The 25,184-nt window shown below is 40.2% G+C and overlaps 1 protein-coding gene across 1 annotated transcript in view; it reads right to left on the bottom strand.

Moving 5' to 3' along the window:
* LOC144679617 (exostosin-1-like) overlaps window positions 1-24,943 on the bottom strand; it is a 188,972-nt gene extending 164,029 nt beyond the window's left edge. Inside the window, exon 1 of the mRNA XM_078540186.1 lies at window positions 23,055-24,943. Within this exon, the coding sequence (XP_078396312.1) occupies window positions 23,055-24,010 (956 nt within the window). The 5' untranslated portion in view covers window positions 24,011-24,943. The remainder of the gene's footprint in view (window positions 1-23,054) is intronic.
* Window positions 24,944-25,184: the final 241 nt, after the last annotated feature.

Here is a 25,184-nt window from a genome sequence, read left to right as displayed (position 1 = left end):
ATGAGGAAAAAGATTTTCACACAGAGGGTGGTGGGCGTCTGGGATTCACTGCCTAAATCAGTGGTTGAGGCTGAAATGCTCAACTCATTTTAAAAGGTACTTGGGATCTGCATCTGAAGTGCTGTAACTTGCAAAGCTACGGACAAAGTGCTGGAAATTGGGATTAAAATGAGCGGCTAGTTTCTTTCACATCTTTTTCTGGCCAGCACAGACATGATGGACTGAATGGCCTCTTTCTGCATCTTAATTTTTCTATGGTTCTAAATTGTATACAAGCAAGCAAAATTCCAGGGCTAAAGCAAATCACTTTGAAAAGAATTCCAGATCATTGTAACTTCTGATGCTAACTGGAAAAGCACCAGCAATGGGTTGCTCAAGCGCATTTGGCCCGGGCTGTAGCCTCCAGTGCATATGCAGCTGACTCTGCCACCTTTCTGTTCGGCAGCAGAACATTTTGGTAATAGTCAATCCTGACATGATTCTTACCAGGTTTCAGTTTGCAGCTTAAAGCTCAATTTAGGATATCTGTCTAGTTGCATTTGATTACGTCACAGACTGAAGCACTGCGACTGACACTGTACCTACGCATGTGTAGGAAGTGCTCCCCCTAGTGTTGTGGCACGAATAAACACAACCTTCCAGGTATGTTATCCTCTGCAGGCTAAATGCATATGGCAATATAAAAATAGCGTATTGCTATGTTTCCTTCCTGACTTCAGTTTTCTCTCCTCCTCTTCTGAAGGCACTAGCATACATTAAGGTAAAATTCCACTGACATCAATAGCCTCTAATACTTGGCCCATATTTTCATTTTGCTTTACTGCCTAACAATAGCAATTTTGCCAAATTGCTGAAATCTTATCCTGTACAAAGTTAGTTATGAAAATAACAAGCGCAAAGTAACAAATAAACTCTCTGTACTGAGGTTATCACCTAGTCATTAGAATTTCATGCATCATAGGCCACAGGAAACTTTTACACACCTAGCTTTAATTGTACCATGTGGTTCCCTCACAATTTCTTTAAATAACAGACAGGATTCCCTGGGAAAATGTGTTCATTTTTAGGCAATTATCTACTTGAAGTGTTCCTCTGTACATGATGATTGCACTTGGCTAGCTTTCTGAGGATTAGCTTTAGTTGCAGTAGATGCATCTTGACTGCTGTGCGTGCAAGGTTAGAGAACAGCAGGATGTCAACTACAAAACTAATGCAGAGATAAACTAATGAATGATATTAAGCAACTAAAACTCAGGCCAAAATGTTTGATGTTCACGAGTGTTTTATTTTCCATAAATACATTATTTTGCAGTATGGAAGAGGTCAAGTATTTCAGTTTCTCAAAACATTGAAAAAAACTGGAATGCCTCTTCGAACTGATGACATCAATTTAGTTGCAATAGATATTTTCCCTTCCCACAAGATCTATCCTCGTGGCCTCCAAAAACGACTTCAAATTTAGCATCAATTACTTACGGTTTAGTGTTGTCCATTTGCACCCATTAGGATCTCGAACTAAACTTTAAGAACTCATCGAGGCACGCCAAGCTATGCCTGCCAACAGTGCTCCGGAATCAACAGGCTCATTCGGAGATGTTACAAAAGGCCACATCATGCTTTCAAGAGGTGTCTTAAAACATTTAGAGAGATCATGTCTCATTGCAAAATATTTAACTATGCTTCATAGCATTCTTGAAATTTGACTTTCTGGAAAAGATATACAGACATTCTAAATGTATTTAAGTAGAAACTGACAAAAGGGACGGCAGCAGAAAGGAACTGCTGTCAAACAAATGGAAGTTTGTAGCTGAGGTGGGGTGGGGTTGTTGCACTTTTGCATTGGACTATGAAGGGAAAGGCTAAATTAGTAAAATCAAGATGTCATGGAATCCAGTGACTCAAAATGATACCCTCCACCACAACACTCCACCAGCCCCCACCGAGCAATCTAAACTTAATCCCACGATTGATGAAAATATGAAAATGAAACAATTTCCCTGACCATGTTTTGCAAATGACATTCTATGAAATAGCTCAAACATGGAGAGCACAATTTTGCAAGATTATCAAAACAAGGAGAAAAGCGGCAACCAATCTTTAGTTGAAGCTTTAGTAGAATGTAATATAAAATTGGGCTGACATGCCATCAATAGCCTGTGGTTCTCGTCCAGAAACAGAAGGACGGACAACCAATTTGTTAATTCTGTATCACTAATATTATTTTTCAAATGCTGTCAAGGAGCAAGTGTTCACTTCTTACAATTCACCAGTTAAATGAGGGCGCAGCGAATGACAATGAAATCAAACTGTAAAGAATAACCTCAAGTACCAAAACATCCAAAATGGAAACAAATGGGGTTATTACATTTTTATAGTGAATACTTATGACAATGAAAAATTCATGGACAGAACACTCCTAACCCTAATAAGATAACACACATGCATCTGGAGGCACACATTGCCACCTCACAGGGCAGCCCCTTACATGCCTCTGGAAGAAGTGTTTCTGTACTAGCATTTTTTTTGAAAAATATACTTTATTCATAAAATATCTGAAAGAACATAAAACATTTCTAAATTGCCATCACAAAAAGTGCAATCAGATTCAACTTTTATACATGGATCATGAGTTGCTTCAATACAACCAATGAATATTACAGTCATTTCAACATGGTCATTACAGACACTCCAAGTAGTTGGGCCGTGCCGTACCATCTGTGCCTCGTGGAAAAATTTAGGCAGAGAAACACCTTTGACTACAAGTCCATCAGGCAGTGGTCGGCACGCAACGTCTTAGAGGCCCTGAGGGAAAAGGAGATGGTGGATCCTGTCGGATGGTTCCCCGAGCAGACTGTCAAAGTCATTTGGCAGAAGCCTCATCACCAGAACTTTCCAACAAGCACCAAGATGTAGCTTGGCTGGTGGTGAGAAAGGCCCTCCCCGTCAGATCCTTCCAACACACCAGGAGTCTTACCCCCTCTGCACACTGCCCTCGAGGTGGCTGTGGTGGGGAAGAGACTGTTGTTCACCTCCTTGTGGAATGCGCCTTTGCAAAGAAGGTCTGGAGAGAGATGCAGTGGTTTCTGTCGAGGTTCATCCCGAGCATTGCTGTGACACAGGACTCTGTGCTCTACGGGCTGTTCCCAGGGACACACCAAGACAAACATCAACTGCAGCTGGAGGATCAGCAACTCAGTGAAAGACGCTCTTTTGTCTGCCTGGTCTTCCAATGGAATGAGTTGTCCCCAACCGAGTGTTGCAGACTGGCACATTCCAAGGTCCAGGACTATGTGCTGAGGGACACAGTAAAGTTTGGGGCAGCCGCCGCAAAGGCCCAATGGGGAAGTTCGCTGTCTAAGACCTTTCTGCCATAGTGCACTGAGGGGCTGGGAAAGGTATAGACCCCTCGGGCTATACGGCACACAATAAATGTATGCATTGAATACTAATTGTATTATAATTGTATTGAAGCACCTCAGAGTGCAACATGATGTATGTTTCTGGACTAGCATTTTGTTATGGCATGAACAGGCTGTTTGCACAGCTCACCTGTGCAAGTCTCCAGTATAATATGCATATTGCTGGTCTTTACACACCATCTCAATCTCAGGGCAGGTCTGTGGTCAGGAACATATTTCTACAAATGCACCTTTTAAGCAATTGCACAAACTTTAATGTCCTCAATAATGCTATGAACCTATCGAACATAAATGGGTCAAATTTAAAAGGAGAACCATTTCCACTACGGATCCAGTTTGTAAACTGCAGTATTAGATTTCAAACCTTGCTGATGGAGGAGTATAAATGACTCATTAGCAAATGACTGACAGTGATTTACGGGTGATTTACATGACAACTATATAGCACATTCAAATGTAAATGCTGCCCTTCCTGAGAAGCCTTTAAAGAACAACTGTGAATAAAACATTTCTTTCTTTGAGGGTGAATCTGAATAGAACACCCCAGCTCCACGTCCATTTGCAGCCTGCCCTCTCACTAAGATTTTAAGGACTTTTAATAAAAACTTCTGCATTCCAGATGGGTACAGTTGGTAAAACCTTTCAACTTTCCTCTAAAATATTGGTAGAAAATATAAAATCTGAGTCTATCATTCAGTATGTAAAGGAAATAAGTTAATTTAGACATCCATCACGGTGAATCACTAATGCATTTTGTACAAACACAATTTCCATTGTCTAATTAAACTCTGCACAGTAAGATCCCAAAACAGTGATGAGATGCATGACCCAATAATCTGATTTTGTGATGCTGGTTCAAGGATAAATATCAGCAAGGGCTCTTCCTCAAATAGTGGCATGGGATCTTTCACCATCCGAGGAGGCATTTGGGGCCTTGGTTTAAAGTTTCATCCAAAAGATGAGCGTTTCAGCAGTGCAGCAATTCCTCAGTGCTTTAAACTGGAATTAAGCGCTCAAATCTTGACTGGGATCTGCATCAACAGCACTGCAACTCAGAATATCAGTTACTACTTGGCACTTTGGAATTAAACGATGCTGGATAAACACCAGCTTTGTTGACAACCTTATTAGTTCAGAATCCTGGACAAGGCTGTACAGGCTCTGTATCTACAGTCTAAAAAAATCACCACTGCCCCATTTGTTTAGCTGGCTGGCTTTCCTTATTTGTTCCCTCGGTGATAACCAACTAAACATTAAATTTTAAGTGATCAGTATTTGGTAACCTTAGCACAGTCACCAAAGGCAATGCAAACTTGCACACCAAGTATATTCACCAATGTCAATCTGATAAGGCTTTGCTTGTTATGGAATTTTATGTAAGTTTCACCAAGAAAAACAGTGTTTTACATATTTTCCACAAAAGCAAACAAAATTAATTACCTGTGAATAGTACAGTAACCAAATTAAGTTTACATTACTCACATAGTCCCGAACCCAAAACAAAAATCCTGCCCAAAAATTTACATTCCCAATCACGAAAACCCGTTCATAAAAAATACATACACAAATGCACCATCTGGCACCCATACTTGGCTTGGAAATGAAAAGTACATACAAACACTAATTCAGCTACTTAACAGCACATCTCCACTAAAGCTGCACCCACATATTTGATAGCTAAAAATTGATTTGAGCAGGAGGTCTCAACATAAACATACACTAAAGTAGTAGCTCCCCACAATGGCTCAATGAGTAGCTAAAGTATAACAACCTTGATTTGATGGGCTGGATAGAAGAAATCCGGGGCAATTTTTGTTTTTCCCTTCTCCTGCACTAAAGCCTGGGCACTGAGCAAACTCCACTACATCCCCAAAACAGCAAGCAAGATAAATGACTAGTTGTTCCGTTTTGGTAATGGCCAGGGAAGGAACGTAGACCAAAGACACTAGGGGAACTCCCTCCTCCTCTTTACTTTTGTTTCCTCGTGTGGGAAAATCTAGAACTAGGGGTCACTGTTTAAAAATAAGGGGTCGCACATTTAAGACAGATGAGAAGAATTTTTTTCTGAGGGTGAGTGTCTTTGGAACACTTCCTCAAAAGACACTGGAAGCAGAGACTTTGAATATTTTTATGGCTGAGCCAGATAGATTCTTGATAAGCAAGGGTGGGTGGAAGGTTATCGGGGGTGGGAATGTGGAGTTGAAGTTAGAATCAGATCAGCCATGACCTTATTGAAAGGCAGAGCAGGCTTGAGGGACCGAGTGGCCTACTCCTTCTAATTTGTATGTTCGCATACATAGTGTCACACAATATTTTAATGTCTACTGAAGCAGAAAGTCTCATCAGTTTTTAAACACCCCATCCTAAAGGAACTTATGACAATCAGCACCCCCTCAGTACTGATTGGATTACATACTCAAGTAAATAAATAGTGGGGTGATAAAATGAAACACTGCAATTTTATTACTGTTTGAACTATCTCATATAAAAGCATTGAATCAATGGAAAGTGTTTAAGTTACCCACTTTACAACAGTTGTGAAAATGGCTGGGTTTAATTTTAAAATCTTAACAGTCTTCAAGAGGGTAATAAAGTGGTGACATGGAAAAGGAAAAGCAAAGATGTAAAATAAGGAGCTACTGGGGAAATCATCTACTAAAACAGTGATCATTCCTACATAAAAATGGTACTGTTGTTTGCCATGCCCCAAGATAGCACTGATTTTGGAGGCTTGCTCCTGCTACATGAATTCTTTGGGTTATTTTTACCCCAAATGACTACTGTAAAAGAAGAAACAATTTTAAAAGAATACCCTGATGCTTGACAAAAGTGTTAACAAATATGGTCACTTAACATTTAGTAAAAAATAAAAGATGTGTCAAAATCCTGGAACTCCTTCCCCAACAGCACGTTGAGTGTTCCTACACAGCATTGACTGCAGCAGTTCAAGATGATGACTCACCAACACCACAATCTTCATAAAGGCAGTAAATGCTGACCTTGCCAGCAACGCTCACATCCCATAAACACATATAGGAGAACAAAATTTATTTGCAACAATGCTTGTTGCTGTGGAGTTAGCTAGCCAATTTCCATTAAGCACTTCAACATGAATTTCCACCTTCCTCCATGTTGTAACACCCAAACCAGAAACAAAATATAAGTCAATGGTGTAGATGCTAGGAAAACCTGGTTTCGCAACTTGCCAAAATTACTTATTGTTTTTGCTCTGAATCCATGATATAGTCCTCTACTATTTGTTTTACCTTATGCCTCTGGGCTGTACATTCAGAGCAAGCTGAGATAGACCACAGGCACTGATGAAACAGTTAGAAGCAGTAGATAAGTCTGAAGGGTCTGACATTTGATATATGCCAGAACCTTCTCCTTGGGCCATAATAAAATATTATCTGACAATCAAACTATGGTCAGGATTTGAAGATTATATTTTAAAACAATATCTTTAAATTCTCTGAAAAATGTTGAGTTATCTGCATTTATAATGTTAAAAATTCATAAAGGTTATCTATACATTATGTTTTTTTCTGAACTGAAATTAAACTGGGCCAAATTTGAGGGCCAAATTAATTATCTTGAGGAGTACTCAAAGTACAACTTTCAGCATGCAAACTTTGTTTATCAAGTTCAACAAATCAAAAGGGTCAATACAACAAATCTAAATACATTTTTCCTTTAGACAATACAGCTGGAAAAACTAGCACTCCACAGTAAAGGTGTTTCTTTCCGCACTTTGTTACAGTTTCCCCGTGAAACCAAAAAGACTGGATCAAAGTATTAGCTAATTCTAAGGTTTCCTTGCTACCATTGTCCCTTGTTGACAGTAAGCTGGAAGCCAGGATCACAGTTCTGAAAATGCCAACAGCTCTCTGCCCTTCCAGGAGAACAGCTCTTTAACTAAGGTCACCAAGTTGCCTTGACTACAATTACCAAAGCCTTGAAAAATGAAGTGGATTTCTGCATCCAGCTGCTAAACATGACCAGGCAAGAGAGCTGAGGCTGCTGACAAAGAAATACCTTTCAGTAAAAACTGTATTTTAATTTTCTCTCTTTGCTCATATCAGGAAGAATGAATCAAAAATGCAAGTTATTAATTTTTAGTTAGATATAAATATGTAATTTTTTTGGACAAAATTTCAAAATAGGGGTCTGAGCGACAAAACTGATATCACATTAAATATGCATAAAATTAATGATTTTAAAAATCCATTCATAAATGTCAATTATAGCCAGAGGCATAACCACTTATAAAATCAGGATACACATATGAAAGTTATGGTTGTTCTACACATTCCCTAGAAATTCCTGAAATACGTTGAAAGAAATGGGGAGGTTTTTTTTTTGTCCCGAGCAGTCGTCCACCCATTAAGAAAGAAAACTGGAATGCAAATGCAAGGGAGTGCACGAACACGTGGGAGCACAAGAGTGAGAGAGATTTTGTTTAATATTTTAATTAAAACATTTTTTTTTAAATGATCAGTGTTCCAACAATAACTTAAAAGGGAGCATAGCAGGCCAATCAGCCCCTTGTGTTTGTTCCATCATTCAGTTAGATTATGCCTGATCTGCACCTCAATTCCATTTGCCTTTGCACCAAGCCCCTCAATACCCTGATCTAACAAAATCTGATCGATCTCAGCCTTGAAAACGTAATTGTCCCAACGTCCACAGGCTTACGGGGGGGAGCAGTTCCAGACTTCCACTGCCCTTTATGTGAAGCAATGCTTCACAAAGCATACCCCTTGTTTATCTACCAGAGAGGGAGATCCAACTTAAGGATTTCTATTCTGGTAAATTATCTTTCTGAAACTTCAAAAAAAAATTCTGCTGTGCTTATTTTACACTATACTGGGGTGGAGAGAGAGACCGGGGAACAACCTGCATTTAGATAGCACCTTTGGAAGCTTGGTCAAAAAGGTCGGTTTTTAGTAGGTTGCTAAATCAGAGAGAGAGATTGAGGAACAAAGGATGCCAAGGAAGGAACCCCAGAGAAGCCTAGGCAGCTGAAGATACCATTTTCCATTCATGGGACAGAGAGGGTGGATACACAAGAAATGAAAATCATAGGAAGTGTGTATTATGGGGGTGGGGTTGTGGTTTGGAGAAGGCTAAAGAGATAGGAGAAGCAAGCCCATAAAAGGAATTTAAACTCAAGGATAAGAGTTTTAAATTTTATCCTCTGGGGTCCGACAATCAAAACAAATCATTTAGGACAGGATAATGGTTGAGAAGGGCTTGGTGCAGGATAAGATACATAGTTTTGAACGAGCTGAAGTTTACAGAGGATACTTTCCAATAGAAAGCATTTGCCCCCACCGCCACTCCTCCTCCCTGACTTTCCCCCCTTGAATGGTCTTTGCTATTTCGAATATTGCCTATTTTCATCATAAAATTGACCAACTTGCTATTTCTTATAAATTCCAAAGAAACACGACTTTTCAGATATATACTTTTTGGCACCTCTGCACACACAGGTGATGGCTTAGCTACTGGTGTAACCAGCAAACATTTCTTTCACTTTAATTCCAGCACACCACAAAATAATAAAAATATATATATATATATATATATATATATATATATATATATATAGATAGCTTAAAGAAATGAAACAAAACTAGAACAAAAATAGATGAGCAAGAGTTTTTGGAACACAAAATATTCCTCTTCCCTGATTTTTTATTCAGCATTGAAAATTGGGCAGCTCATAAAATAACAGGAAAATAACCACTTTCTTAAAAAACGCAAACATCTCACACAATTCATGTAATCTGACAGGATACACAAAATACATTCAATAACACATTTACATGTAACAGAATGGTAAGCATGCAAACAGTGTGCTTCATTTCCTTTTTTATTGGTTTAACTTCATTCTGTGAAGCAGCAATAAAAGTCTGCATGAACAAGCTTGTAAAATCTCTGCATCCTGCCCAGTGCTGATCTCAATGCAGGTTGTAAGACCTGGTGAATTGCACCGACATGCAGGGCAGTGAACCATGGCAATCACAATTTCACAGGCTGGATATAATACTGAGCAACTGTGGCAGACCCTTTGGCCCTCCAGCTATCCAGACTATGCAGATCAACATGCATGCTACATACTGTTACAAAGCTAGGCCCTACATTTTACCAACTTCAGGATGTAAACCTATAATGGACAAAATGGCCAACAGTAATTTACCATTTCTAAATAAACTATTTTTTTTAAAACAAAGTTACTGATCTGCGTTATTTCAGGGTAAATATCAACACTCAGGCAAATTCAGCATTATTTTCTTTAAACCCCTAGCTGTGCTTATGAAATCTTCACTTCCTTGACCTCACCACAATCCAGAGAACATAGGGCCGTTCAGAAATACAAACCTCGTTTTCCATGCAGCTCAGCTACATACTAATGATTGACGTAAGTTACTACTTCTGCACATTTAGAAAGAAGCTAAATAGAAAAATAAATGCACTCCAGGGCTAGAACCATTTTCAAAATGAATCTGATCATCAGTATTCAATACCAAATTGAAAATAAAGTCACTGTAAAACAAAATCACATTGGCAGATAACAAATTGCCCGGCCAAGTTATAAAAAAGGGAAAACTATTGTTGCTAGCAAGGTTCAGAGAACAGAGTTTGGCAGCTCAAACAGTGTCTAAATACCCTCAAAAAGATGGCAAGTTTCTTGGCCAGACATTCAAATTTCTCTTTCTGAAAGTAGCACCAACGACCCATGAAGTGTCATGAATTCATTTAAATGAGCCCCAGTAAAGTAACTGGATGGGCTTTATGCGCTTGTGAAGTTCAAAAGCAAACTGACAGTGACTCTACTCCAGACTAGTTCAACTGAAAAAGCTCAAGGCCTAGCCAAGCTGCAGCGGCATTTCAACAAACTTTCTCACAGCAAAACTACTACAAGGGAAAACCAGGCACTGAACTGGAGGGTCAAGCTATTCAAAAGAGCTGTTGCTCTGCCTCTCCTCCTCCTCTCAACACATACCATTTATAACTTATTTAAATTCAACACAGCAGCCTGTGACAGACAGAAATAAGGGAACACCACATGAAAAATTCATAACATGAGCAGCTGAAGATACATGCAGGCTAAAGTGAGGGAATCTGGCAGACTGACTGCCAGCAATGCTTCTGCAATCAGAACAGCCTTTAAACCTGACTGGAAGGAAATGCTAATTGGTGCATAACTGTTAGGCTAAACTTTGAAGGGAATTTTTAAAATCATTTTGCCTTGAAAGTAGATGGATAGTAAATTTAGAATGACTGAATCTAAGTTTCTGGACTGCAGCTGCCGGTCTTAATTCTGGAACAGAACTGAACACTTTTGGAACACTAGAAATTCTAGTTTTAAAAAGGTGTAGCGGTATTAACTGAGTACATTACTTTTATAAAGTGCCATCCACACCTCTCGCTTGCTGTCGCACCCTTCTCCAGACTTCGTTCAGGATCTGCAAAGGAATCTATAATGCTGCAGGTTGAAACTGGATTGCTTGGGCATTGGCGGGGGTTGGGGGAGGGCGGGGGGGGTGTCCTGGTGGGATATAAAGTACTGCAAGGAGTGGAAAGTGGGAGCTCAGCAGTGAGGTTGCATATCTATCATTGCCCACTGGTAGATCGTTTCTAACATCTGCCTTTCCAGAAAGTAATGATTTCCACTGACGGCATTAATCTGTGACTCTGCACAGGGAGTGTAAAGAAGGATGCCACGAAATCTTGGCCAGCACATCCTAGTAGTAGTGACGGAACCAAAGCATCCCTTAAAAATTCAGAGGCGTGCTAAGATAAGAGGAGGACTGCAAAATAAAGGCAACTTAGGTGCTACAAAACAAGTCTGCAATTTATTACTAATATGATCTGGTTAACAAAGCTGTTGGAAAAAATTCTCATGAAGGAAGCAATCAGGTGCGAGAGAGGTTGGGAGTTGGGAATAGTTTATATTTCTGTTTTCCAAAGTAATTTACTGTTGTCAACTGAATTAATTTTGACCCTCCTCTTGGCTGCAATGGGGTTTTCTGCAGACTGTGAAAGAACCAGAAGTTGACAGTGTGGCACTTGGCTTTTGGGTAGCCAGGTTACTAGAAAATGAATTACTTTGCATGGAAGGGCATTACTGGCATCTCAGGATGGTCCTCTACCATTCTCAGGATGCCCCTCTACCATTCTTTCTTCATGCAATCTTTTTGCGATTAAAAGACTCTAAGCAATACAAAACAGACCAGGTATTGAACATGACGCTTAATCAGGATTTTGCTAGCCTTAAAAGCACTTCAAATATATGCAGGCCTCTCGGGGGTGCATAGATCCAGTGCATTGATCCAAAATGCAAGATGTTGCAGATTCCAGAAGCTCTTTCAAGGTGCTGAGATCACAGTTTAGCACATGCCATTCCCTGCAAAAAACAGCAAGTTCCTGTTTTCAGATGTACTTCTACAATGGTATCAAATTGCAGAAGGTGAAGGAGGTTAGTGAGGGGAACCGCACCTCGTGGCCCAATACTCATCAATGCTCAACTGATGCTTGAACAGGCATAGGTTCCCCCCATCTCAACAAAACATGCATTAAATAGGAAAACTCAGTTAATTCTCATGTTTCCAGTTAATTTGCAAGGATAGAACATTCTTTAAAGCACTAAGGGCTGCACATTTATAAAGTTGGTTCTTCTATGTAATCAATCACGTAATGTCAGCAGATTGTTGACTGGTGGCTCTGAAGTGCCTAGGCCGTGACCACAGCATCTATACAGTTTTATTTTTATGATCAGCTGTTAAGGTCAAGAGTGACAGCTGCACTGAAAAAAAGGAAAGGTTTTCTTTTTTAAACTGCTGTTGAATTTCTTCCAAGTCAAACAAGTTTTCACTTTTGTTAATCCATCACCTACCACTAAATAGGTATCAGAACTGAGAGGAAGTAACTATCAAGAAAGACTGAACAGGTTTCAGATTCCTTTCTTTGTAAAAGAAAAGGCCGAGGGTGATCTGATAGAGGTCTTTAAAATTATGAAAGGTTTTGATAGGGTAAACGTTGAGAAGCTGTTTCCACTTGTGGGGGAGACCAAAGCTAGGAGGTCATAAATATAAGATAGGCATTAATAAATCCAATTAAGGATTCAGGAAAAGCTTCTTTATCCAGAGGGTAGAGAGAACACTGAGTTCAATACCACAAGGAGCAGTTGAGGTGAATAGCATAGATAGATTTGAGAGGAAGGCTAGATAAACACGGTGGACAAAGAATAGAAAATTATGCTGATACGGTTAGATGAAAATGGGTGGGGAGGTGGTTTGTGATGACTAAATGGCCCATTTCTGTGCTGTATATTCTATGTAATTCAACTAGGCTCATCATTTTTGCAGCATATTTTTTTCAAAATGATATTGCACTTTTATGGAGTAATAAAAAATAGAGAGGGTACCTGCTGCACTGTTAACTCAAAATATCTTTGTAATTTCAATTTTATAAAGCATACGTGCACTTGAAGGCACAAGGTACACATGTTCTAAAAATACAATAATATAAACATGCTGTTCATAACAAACATCAAACACTTGAAGCTAACGTTTAAATTCGCATTAACTGCTTCACTAGTTCCCCATATCACACACCACCCAAGATTGATGGCAACTGACCTGCTCCCAGTCAGCTAACAATTTCACTTTTCAACTAGGTGAGTATATTAAATCTATACCATACACCTAACATATCATCTGCATATTTGCCTACTTTTGGAAAGAGGTCACAGAAGATTTTGAATAATGCACCACAGTTTTTTTTGGCAGTCATCCCAACCGATGGGATTTATTTCAAGCTAGATCTGGGCATTCCTCCAATCATACACCACCGCCTCCCAAACAAGGGTGGGCAACCTGCTCCCACATCTCTGCCAATTGTACTTCTCTGCCAATTCCACTACAAAGGTACTGTTTTGGAAAAAAAATATCTTCACATACATTTGCCCTTCTGTAGAAGCGGGCTACAGAGCATTCGGTTAGTGAAGTACAGCATTTGGCTCGGCTATCCGAAATGAAAATTATGCAAACTACTGCAGCATGGGTTTCTCAACACTGGAGTTTCCCCAGCTGGCTTTAGCTGGACAGCGGAAACTCCTGCAGCTTAGGAAAGGAGTATGGACAATTAAAGCAGTGGACAAAATAATTTAACAAATGCAATTCTCAGATAAAAGCAAAATACTGCAGATGCTGGAAATCTAAAACAAAAACAAAAATACCTGGAAAAACTCAGCAGGTCTGACAGCATCTGCGGAGAGGGATACAGTTAACGTTGAGTCCAAGTGACTCTTCATCAAAACTAAGAAAAAATAGAAGAGAGGTGAAATATAAACTGGTTTAAGGGGGGGGGGTGGGACAGGTAGAGCTGGATAGAGGGCCAGTGATAGGTGGAGATTACCAAAAGATGTCATAGACAAAAGGACAAAGAGGTGTTGACGGTGGTGATATTAGCTAAGAAATGTGCTAATGGGAACTTTAAGGCTGGAAAGCAGGACGAGCAAGGGGCAGATAGCCCTAGTGGGGGTGGGGTGGGGAGGGGGGAAATCGAACTAGGCTAAAAGATAGAGATAAAACAATGGATGGAAATACATTTAAAAATAATGGAAATAGGTGGGAAAAGAAAAACATATATAAGTTATTGGAAAAGGGGGGGATCGGAAAGGAGGAGAGAGTTCATGATCTAAAGTTGTTGAACTCAATATTAAGTCCAGAAGGCTGTAAAGTACCCAGTCAGAAGATGAGGTGCTGTTCCTCCAGTTTGCGTTGAGCTTCACTGGAACATTGCAGCAGGCCAAGGACGGACATGTAGGCATGAGAGCAGGGTGCTGTGTTGAAATGGCAAGCGACAGGGAGGTCTGGGTAATGCTTGTGGACAGACCGAAGGTGTTCCGCAAAGCGGTCACCCAGTCTGCGTTTGGTCTCTCCAATGTAGAGGAAACCACATTGGGAGCAGCGAATGCAGTAGACTAAATTGAGGGAAGTGCAAGTGAAATGCTGCTTCATTTGAAAGGAGTGTTTGGGCCCTTGGACGGTGAGAAGAGGGGGGGAAGTAAAGGGGCAGGCGTTGCATCTTCTGTGGTTGCATGGGAAGGTGCCGTGGGAGGGGGTTGAGGTGTAGGGGGTGATGGAGGAGTGGACCAGGGTGTCACGGAGGGAACGATCCCTATGAAATGCCGCCAGGGTGGTGAAGGGAAGATGTGTTTGGTGGTGGCATTATGCTGGAGTTGGCGGAAATGGCGGAGGATGATCCTTTGAATGCAACGGCTGGTGGGGTGATAAGTAAGGACAAGGGGGACCTTATCATGGTTCCGGGAGGGAGAGGAAGGTGTGAGGGCGGATGCGCGGGAGATGGGCCGGACACGGTTAAGGGCCCTGTCAACCACCATGGGTGGAAAACCTCCGTTAAGGAAGAAGGAAGACATGTCAGAGGAACTGTTTTTGAAAGTGGCATCATCAGAACAGATGCGGCGGAGGCGAAGGAACTGAGAGAATGAGATGGAGTCCCTTACAGGAAGCGGGGTGTGAGGAACTGTAGTCGAGGTAGCTGTGGGAGTCAGTAGGCTTGTAATGAATATTGGTGAACAGTCTATCACCAGAAATTGAGACTGAGAGATCAAGGAAGGGAAGGGAAGTGTCAGAGATGGACCATGTGAAAATGATGGAGGGGTGGACACTGGAAGCAAAATTAATAAATTTTTCCAGATCCAGACCGGAGCATGAAACGGCACCGAAATGCAATTCTCATTTTTAGCAAAAGTTGAGAACAGTCATAATTATCAAATACAGGTGCATCCATATGCTCCAAAACATTCCTTTATTCTCGCTTGTAGTGTGTTTCTGATCTCAGGCTAATTCTGTCAAGAGAAATTAAAGTACTTCCCAATTTGGTAGAAGATGAAAGGTGATCTTTTTAAACTTCAGAAACCTTTTGACTTTCTGGAACGAGGTTACAAAATAAAAATCGGCAGGTTTTTCACCTCTCAAATCAAAGAAGGAGTAGTAGCTGACTGCCTGCCTTTAATGCATAATTGTTTCTGACACCAAGACAGACAAAGACAACCCTGTAGCATAAAGGACCCAAACTTTGACATCAGAAGCAGCGAAATTTTCAAACAGTGATAAAATTATAAATATTCCAACTACCAGTATTTGCTGTTTGATGGCTATTTTGTGTTTAGTGTAGGTGGTCATTTCATCCAACCCATAGAAGGCAAATCCTGTGCTTCTAGGGGCTTTTTCTTGAGGGAATGAAGGCTCACAGCAGACACACAAAGTCATAAATGACAGTCTGAATTGCATACATGCAGTAACATTAAAGCAATGGTCACTACTTTTGAGCATCTACATATGCACGAATCACATGTCTCAGTAGTTCCCTGCTGTCAAATTCACCACACAATATTAACAGGACGTATCTGGCACACAAGAAACCTTAATGAATTATCCATCTTGTTCAAGAATACAAAAGGGATGAAGTCAAGTTTAGGAGACTCCATTTTGAAAACTTTCATGGGAAAGCTTAGCAGCTGCAAAGTGGGAAAGAATTACATTTTTATGTAAACAATATGAATTGTACAGTTGCAAGACAACAGGATCTGTGGCAAGGTAGAGTGGCTGCTGGTAATAGTCAGTCTGTTAACACTTACACTATTTAAGGCCCAACTTCTTGGCGGATCAATTTAATCAGATTTAAATGAAATACTAAATGCTTTGTGTAAATAATAATTATCCAGATATGCTCATTACCAAACTTGATTTTGAGAGCGGGAGAAGACGAGGAGAAGCAGGGAATGTCAGAATGCTTTTAATCAATCAAAACAGAACAGTCTAAACGTGACCAGGAATTATTAAGACAGCAGAACATATGAATTACTTGAACTTCACCCAGTGGAACTGATTCACGTTTCATTATAATCCATCAAAGACCTATAAATGTCAAATTTACATGAAATGGATTTAATTATATTCAGCCAGTACTTTTAATTAAATTTGGCAGGTTGTTAACATTCAATCTGTCAAACAAAGGATGATTAAAAGTAAATTATTTTACTAAAATGTTGCAAACATAGCCTGTGGAGTTACCCATTTTCTCTGACACAGGCTAAATCTTTCAAATGCTGCCAACACTTCAACAAAAACGTCCCTTCGTTTAACTAGGTCAAGAAAAAAAAAATCAGATGTGAAGAAAATATTAATTTTGTTCAATCACAAAGACACAATACAAAGGGAAAATTTTTATCGTGTAATAGCTTAGTTCCAAACTTATGGACACACTTAAAATACTGAGCCATTTCAAAAGTTCACCTATGCAGGTCCAGAACTCAAAATCTATTTCTATGAGAGAAGAATCTAACGTACCCACTCACAAGAGAAACCACAACCAAACAGCAACTGGTAAAAACTGCAGCAAATTTGGAGAAATCTGGCAATTTAATCAATGCTTAATTTCAAAGCATAAACACCAAATTGAATATACTGTTATCATGACATGCAAAAATTCACCTTCTCCAATTTTTATATAAACAATTGCTGCCACTTCAAAACTAGAGTAGTATTTGCCTTTTATTTTTGGGAGAAAATGTGCTCTCACCTCGCACTCATACAAAACTTGACTATTAAGTCTGTGCAAATAAAACAAAGATTATGTTTTCAGTACAGTTACTGCACTCAAAGGAGCAACTTTCTAGAGCATTTTAAAAGAGGAAAATAAAACAAATCATAATCTTATTATCTTTATAGTGTACTAGCCTAATCATGTGGTCTCGTCCACAAGACCAAAGTACAGCCTCCTAGTGAAGCCTAATTAATGGATGGGGGAGTAATGGGCTAAGTCACACAGACATAATTCAACCACTATTTTAAAGTTAGATGCTTAAGAGTTTAGAAATTTATTACAGAAATAGAACTAAGCCCACATTTATAATAGACGGATTCCATGTAAATGATCACACTGTATTTGCACCTTCCTGCCAATGGAGGCACTGCAAAATAGGGTGCAGCTACAGTGCGGCAATTTACAAAGGCAGTTCCCATTATAAATATGGACATAACAAGTTAAAATAAGGTGACAGGAAATGTATGCAGATGGAAGATCTTTAATAGCATAAAATATAGACTTCCAATAAATCAAATTTCAATGTTCAAGTAATTAAAACAAATCAGAAAAGGTGCACTGTGCACACAGAAGTCAACTTTCTTGCATGTATTAAGGGTGCTTTCAGTTCACGGGTAATGGGCAGTACCAATAAAATCAAAATTAATTCCTCCATTCATTTAGGGATGTAGGCATCAGAATTTTTCAAGAAACAGAAAAAGTTTACCCAACACTAACATGATCTCCTTTACACCAAAATTATCAAATTAACTGATCACACCACAACTATACCATGTATTTTGGATACCATGTATAGTATAGACCATTTCTCAAGGAGCATTCAACATATTTCAATAGAAATTTTAGAATCACTGGTGTTGATATAACTGTAACATTACATATTCTATTTGCTGTGTGTAAGCTAGTGACTAGCGTCAATATTTTTTGCTTTCAATCGATTTGAATACATTTTGTCTCATCAGGAACAAAGTTTTACCATTGGACAACTTGAATACTCATGTTCAAAGGTTTATTCAAGCAACCCTTTCCAAGTAGTTCGGACTTCAAGAACATTTTAAATAGATAAGAAATCTTTGTTCCACATTTTTATGAAATAAACTATGACGACTTAAAGTGAACTCAAATAAAATGGACCGTACAATAAAAAAGTTTGCATGTACGGAGAATGGTTACTTAGGATCAAACTAATTCCAGACAGGAATATTTGATTTTGGTGTACTCAGTTCGCTTTATACTAATTTCACACCAGTTTCACATGTACAATATATTGCCCCAATGCAATTTCAGGACATACTGTCTCAGATATTACAGTGGCTCCCAAGTTTGACAGTAAATACATTTTAGAAGTCATTTACCAACACAACGCAACTATTGATCGAATTTGCCTTCATATCAAGGCTCATTCGAAAATAATCTCTTGTTTGGTTGGCATCTGGCAACCTGCTTCTAGGAAGAAAGCAAAACACCACGCAAAAAGGCAGAGCTGGTAAAAACTGTGTCAGTACTTTCTTCAAAGGAAGGGGCAGCCCACTTGTTCCTTTGTAAAAAGAAAAGTATTTGAGACAAGATACATACTACACTTTTACAAACAAATTTCTGAAAATTAGGGGTGGGGATTGCAAATAATCAAGTTTAGCACAGTTTTCTTAAGGGGCTTTTGAACAGAAACTGAAGTCATTTGAAACAGTTTCCACTTTAAAACCATGTTAAACTTGCAGTATACATCGAGTCAGGATCCAACAAAAAAAATGTAGCAGTGAAGTCCTGTATGCCTTACAAATGCATAGAGAATGCAGACATTACAGCCCTTGCTCTCCAAATATTTAAATCTCGACTGCTGGTTAGAGAGCATTGTGCATATGTAACCATACATGCAGTGCTTTCCCTTCGACAGTTTAAGTTAGGGAGTATAAATGGGGCTACTGTCTGGTGAGAGCCAATACTCCATCAGAGTCTGGTGAGCTGAAGATATAAATGCAGCATTAGGAAAGTCTCTCACAGTTAGTTCCTACAATTTTGATCTATATCTCCCTTTCCATTCCTTTGGAGAAAGCTAAATATTAGGTATTTATCTAAAAATAAATCAATTTCATTAACAACCCCAGGCAATATTTAATCCCTCCACTATTGCTACAATTGATATTACACACACACACACACACACACACACACACACACACACACACACACACAATTTGCAATGAGTGCACAGCTTCTTTCTTTCCACAGCAAAGCTTCATATGAAATCTCTGGGCTCCCACAAATGCATATTTTATGTAAAAACTGGAAGTTACATTAGCCTATGCCACAGGTTAAAGGTCATTAAATTACCCAGCCTGTGCAGTTCCCAAACTTTGATCAACCAGCTCAATTCCAGCTGCAAGTTTGTATCAGTTGCAGAGTATCTGTCAGATAAACACATTCTTATTAAAATGTATGCGGACTAATTATTCAACCGTACAGCGACCCTTTTATTGGCTACACGGCCCATGTTATTGTGCTTATGTATAAGTGAGAAACTGCCATAAATGAACCACTAACACCATACAATTGAAGGATTACAGTTTGCCACAAAGGAATTTATGCATTTTGGCAAGGAAGTAATATTTACATCACAATGAAGTGGCCTCCACTGTAATTATAAGCATCCATACATAGCTATTATGGGTAAAATCTTATTTGCTCCCACCGTTCTTTTTTTATTTCCAGAAGCACCAATAAAAATAAATAGCCTCCTGAAAGTAGTAAAATAATGCACCAAATGTATTTTCCTTATATGAATTCAACCCCTGACAGAGCACACAAGTAAGGGAATTTACATTTAGGCCTTTGTCAATGTCATTGTACCAGATTGAACCATTCCTATATTTATACCACCATGTGAGAAATACCTAATCTCAACTTAGCATCTGCTATGCATGCCATGTAACTAGGAACTCACCAATTTCAGAGTCCCCTGCTTTATGGTATCTATTGTAGAGCCCCCTCCTCCACATATATAAATGCAAGTTCACTACATTTTCTGATAACACTTATAGCAACATCAACATATTCTAAAGTGTTTCACAGTCAATGAAGTACATTTGAAGGTGTAGTCACTTTACAATGCAAGGAGCATGGTAGTTAATTTATGCACAACAAGGTTCCACAAACAGCAATGACACAAATGACCAGGTAATGAATTTTAGTGACACTGGAATAATTCCACTGCTTTTGTTTGATATGTGACATGGGATCATTTACATCCACTTAAGAAAGCAGACAGGGTCCTCATTTTAATGTTTTAATAAAAGATATCACCCCTGACAGTACAACGTTTCCCAAGTGTCGCACTGAAGTGCCAGCTACATTACATGCTCAAGTCTCTGGAGTGGAGCTTGAACTCTCAACCTTCTGACTCCGTGCCAAAAATGCTAGTGAGTCAAATCTGACATTTATATTTCAGAGCAATCTCTTTCCCAGCTCACTACTTTACTTTTCGCCTTGCTTCTCCCTGCTGCTATATGGATCCACAGGCACCAGTCACCCACTGGTACTTGGCCCACATAATCATCACGTGTGAGCTTCGACATTAAACACTGATAAGCTATTTGACCACATGGGGAAAACCCAGAGCTAAATTAATCCTGTCCTCATTAGACATTCATACATGCACTGTCCTCATCTAATATCCACTGGTGCAAACTTCCACCCGCAGCCTCTAGATAGAAATCAGGAGTAGGATCGCTGGCCAAACTCAGCCTGATATCCAGCACAGACTAAGGACCAAAATCATGGATCAAACTTGGAACCTTGTTAGTATGTATACCTCAGCTACATAAAGGGGTGGTCTTGACATTGTGAATATGGTCTATATGCACGAGAGAATTCAGCTTAAGAGAACCTTAAATTATAGCGTACATTTGGATACAGACCTGTTTACAAAATTAGTTCCCAAATTGCAAGAATCACAAAAGTTCATTTACTGCTGTCCAAATGTAGGCAAAAATTAGACCAACTCTGGTTCAGAACAGCATGGCTAGAATGAACTGTAAAATAATTGAAATATACAAAATATTCCAAGGCAATGTGCGCACACTCATTTCTTGGGAGCAGCAGGGATTGGGAAGCTGGTATTAATGCATACGAAATCAAATTAAAAACGATTTAGATGTTAATGCACTAAAGCTTTGTTACAGCCTAAATTCATGAAGTTACATCAGGGGTTAATTTTTAAAAGTGCCATACTGAAATATTAGTCGTGGTATCTAATCTGTTAATGGGCCTGAGAGCTCATAATGGGATCATGCAAGGAGGAGCAACAGCATTCACTGCTGTTCACCTGTCAGCATTTGGACATTAATTCAGAAATTTAGCACATACTCAGCAAAAACCTTTTGCACTTTTACAACTTCAGCAAATTGGTTATATACTGCCATGTGTCATGACTGCATTATAGCAGTCAATCATAAATGTTACAAATGCAAAATTAAAACGAGGCAATAAAAGGTCAAACAGATTGCAGGTCTTATTCCATTAACCACTCACTCATTGCACAAGACCAGAAATGTTTAACCCTTCAATCCTTGATATAAATCATTTTCTGCAAATCTGAATAAGTATTGTGAAATGTTTAGGAGAAGAATGCTTCCAACTTAAGGCTTGCGAAAGGTTAGCATTTCCATGGTAACAAAGAAAACAAGACTATACACAAAATAGAACAGCAAAACTCCAGCCAAACCTATAGCATCCAGCTTCACAGTACTAAAGAAATTACCCATTAACTCTTTGCAACATGCAAATTTGATGTTAAGGCAAAAGCATTAGTCTTATAAAAGACTATGCACTGTATGTGCCAATTTGAGTCTTTTTAAAGTGTAGATAGAAAAAATGGGACACATTTAAGCAATTATTTATGGACATGCAAGTTATTTAGAAGCACAAATTTCCAGCATTTCTTCAGGAATAAAAATCACTTTGTAAGAACTTGGTAACAGCTAGAATGCAATGGAAGGAATTCCTGACACCTCCTGGCTAACTTACAATCAATAAAAGCTCCACAACTACAGGAAAGTATAAAGCCAAGAGCTTCAGGAAACACAATATTTCACTTACAAGGATAGAACAATATTATTAATGTAATTCTACCGTATCACAAAATAACTTGATATCTCAAGCAAAAAAATCTACAAAACTGTTAACATTTACAAAATATTTTCTTTTAAAACTCATGATATTACAACTTCCATAAAATTACAATGTTTCTGTAGAGACTTCACTCACAAACCAGATTCCAAATTGAACTAACTTGTTTAATTGCTCTCTGAGTGGAAACAAATCAGTTCTGAGGGCATGATAAAAATAATTCTGGTAAAGTTCATTACAAAACCAAACAGGTTAGCAAAAAAGAAAATGAAATCACTGCCAGGAGGGTGGAAAAACTTGTATAGATTGATTTTTTTTTTTACAATGGAAGGCAGATCAAATAGAAATTCTAAAATAAAGGAGTGTAAGTGCTGCATGATCTCCATTTCCAAAATCTCAAATTTGAAAATTACAGTTCACATAAGATTATGCATGGTGCTTTGTGCTATAGATCGTACACTCTCCTGAAAGAAACTGATTATTTCTGAATACTTGGCCCATTCGTCCATGCAAGGAACCAGGCAACTGAGTGACATCAATGTTTCATGATATCACATGCCTTCCAAAACATCAAGCTAAAGCTAAAAATCCATGTCATATCAATTAAACCCACCACCTGAAGGAAGGGAAATCTTGCTCCTGTAGGGCACACAATACATTTGTTTTTGTTTGGACTCACCTTTTTCTGCTGTTGAACCAGCACATTTCCACACCATTCCTCAACCAACAAGTAGAAAAGGTGATAAGCGCCCCACCCCACCCCCCTCCCCCCAAAAAAAATGCACTGTGTCTCTGTCACTCAGCTTCTAAACCCATACCTACCGTTCTCATAGGGGGGAAAACAATCATTTTTCTAAAGCTAACACTGACCTTTCATATTCATCGTTGTCTTTGTCACAGCGGGCGTCCTTATGTTTCTGCCAGTCTTTTCCATGTTTACAGGTCGTTAAGAGGACAATATCCTCTGCATTGTGGACATGATATAAGGCATTCCTGGTATCAGAGCCTATGCCAGTCAAATATCTTTTCCCTTTAAATACTAGCAAGTACTTTCTTAGGGGAGGGATGTTATTGAAAAGCATGTATCCCTTCTCTCCTCCGGTCCTTGGGTGCTCTTTCGAAAAGAGCGGTATGGAAACGTCAAAATTGCTCCTAAAGTTTTCAGTACTGATGCTGGCTTTGGCTAACATCGCCTGGCCGATATCGAAGCCCAGGTCCTCTGTGTAATCGGGCCAGGTCCCCGAATAAAGATTAAAAATCAAATGGTTCCTGCCATTGTTCCACAAGTAGAGGCTCTGAACTTTACTTTTTAGGTTATGTACGTACTGAGGCGAAAGCTGATCCCGATCTAAAGTGTCCAAACTTAGCACGAAGAGACAAGCCTGTCTCGGATCCGAGGTATAAAACTTGGAGTTCTCGATGGCTGCCAGGATGTTTTGGTAACTTTCGGACATTTTCTCTCCTTTCTGCTGTGGGTAGACGTAGACTTTGAAACCGTTCCTGTGGCACAGAGAAAAGTCGAAGCAAGAGTCCATGCGGCATTTCTTGCCCTTGTAAACACTGGTGTTAATTTCCCTCTTGTGCCGGGGAGAGCCGCGCTGACTGAACTCCTCATTCTCGAGCTGGTCCCCGGCGGAGAAACTCTGCAATGAATTGGACCACTCGGGCCAGCGATCGGAAGCCGGCGGGGAGCCATCGTCCGCAGCCCACCGCCGGTTCTGCCGCCTGGCTGAAGACAGCTGCCCGAAGCGCACTCCCGCCAGGTAGATGAGCAACAAGAGACCGGCGCCGGCTGAGAGCAGGAGGTAGCGTTTTTTGGCCTGCATGTGTCCGGCCGCAGAAGGCTCGCCGCACGGGAGGAGAACCGGGAGAAGAGACTAAATCCGAGCCCGAGCCTCGCCGATCACCTCCAGTCCGCCATCTTCCCCCAGCCACAGAGCTGCACACCGACTGAAAAAACTTCAACACCTTCTTCTTCTTCTTTTCCCAGATCCTGTTATTCCAGCGCATGTGGGCGATTTTTAATAACTAGCTCCCCCCACCACGACTGCTACGGTTACTGTGAGGCATTTAAAGATGCAGCAGCAGAAGCAGCAGCAGCCGCCGCCGCCGCCTCCTCCTCCGCCCAGTAACAGACCGCGCGCCGGGGACAGAATGCGGGACCGGCGCGTTCTAGAATCCCGTCGCGTTCTATCCCTTCTGTCCGCGCGCCTCCACTCTTGCTCCGGCGTTCCAACTCCAGCGCTCGCGCCCGCAGCAGCCCCTCTGCCAATGCACCGCCTGTGGGACGGCACCGCACAGAATGTAGAGTAATGAAGGCACCGCTTTTTTTTCATCCGAAAGAAAAGCGGATCCGTTGTTCGTGTCTTCGCGGGCGTGGAGGTAGGTGGGTGGATAAGTAGATGGATGGATTTGGGGGGGGGGGGGGGGGGTGCAGAAGAAGTGTGCGCTACGCACCGTTATCGCGACGGTTGATTCCTTCCGAGGGCGCCGAACGCTGCGTGTGAGCTGCCCCAGCACCGTTGCCTGGACCCGCTCTTCATTCTGACTCCAGGCCCCCTCCCCCAGCCCGGACACACACACAGAGACACAGATCCTCTCTCATTCCCCACCCGCCCCCAGCTGAAGTGCCATTGGGCTGCGTCACTTCCTCACGCTCCTCCGGAGGTCCAATAGGAGCGCGAGTGGGCGGAGCCTGGGGAAAGCCCATTCATGGGAAGTGAGAGAATCTTGAAGATGTGACTAACGAGGAAATAGAGTTTGAGTCACAGGTTCCATCGCTGCTGTGACATTAGCCATTGGCTCAGCTACTTCTCATTGTTAATGTTTTGCGCCATTTACCGTTTGATGTACATGAGAGTAAATGATTTGTGATTCTTTAAAAAACAAACTTTTAGTTTTTTTTATTGGTTTGATATTTTTTTTCATTGGTCAGATTATTTTGCTGCAGGGTCACGCTCACTTTGTACTGTGTTTTCCCCGGCAGAAAGCGGAGTGGAG

This window comes from Cetorhinus maximus, chromosome 4, assembly GCF_964194155.1.
Source record: "Cetorhinus maximus chromosome 4, sCetMax3.hap1.1, whole genome shotgun sequence".
Lineage (NCBI taxonomy): Eukaryota > Metazoa > Chordata > Chondrichthyes > Lamniformes > Cetorhinidae > Cetorhinus > Cetorhinus maximus.
This window is presented reverse-complemented; position numbering and strand designations above follow the sequence as displayed.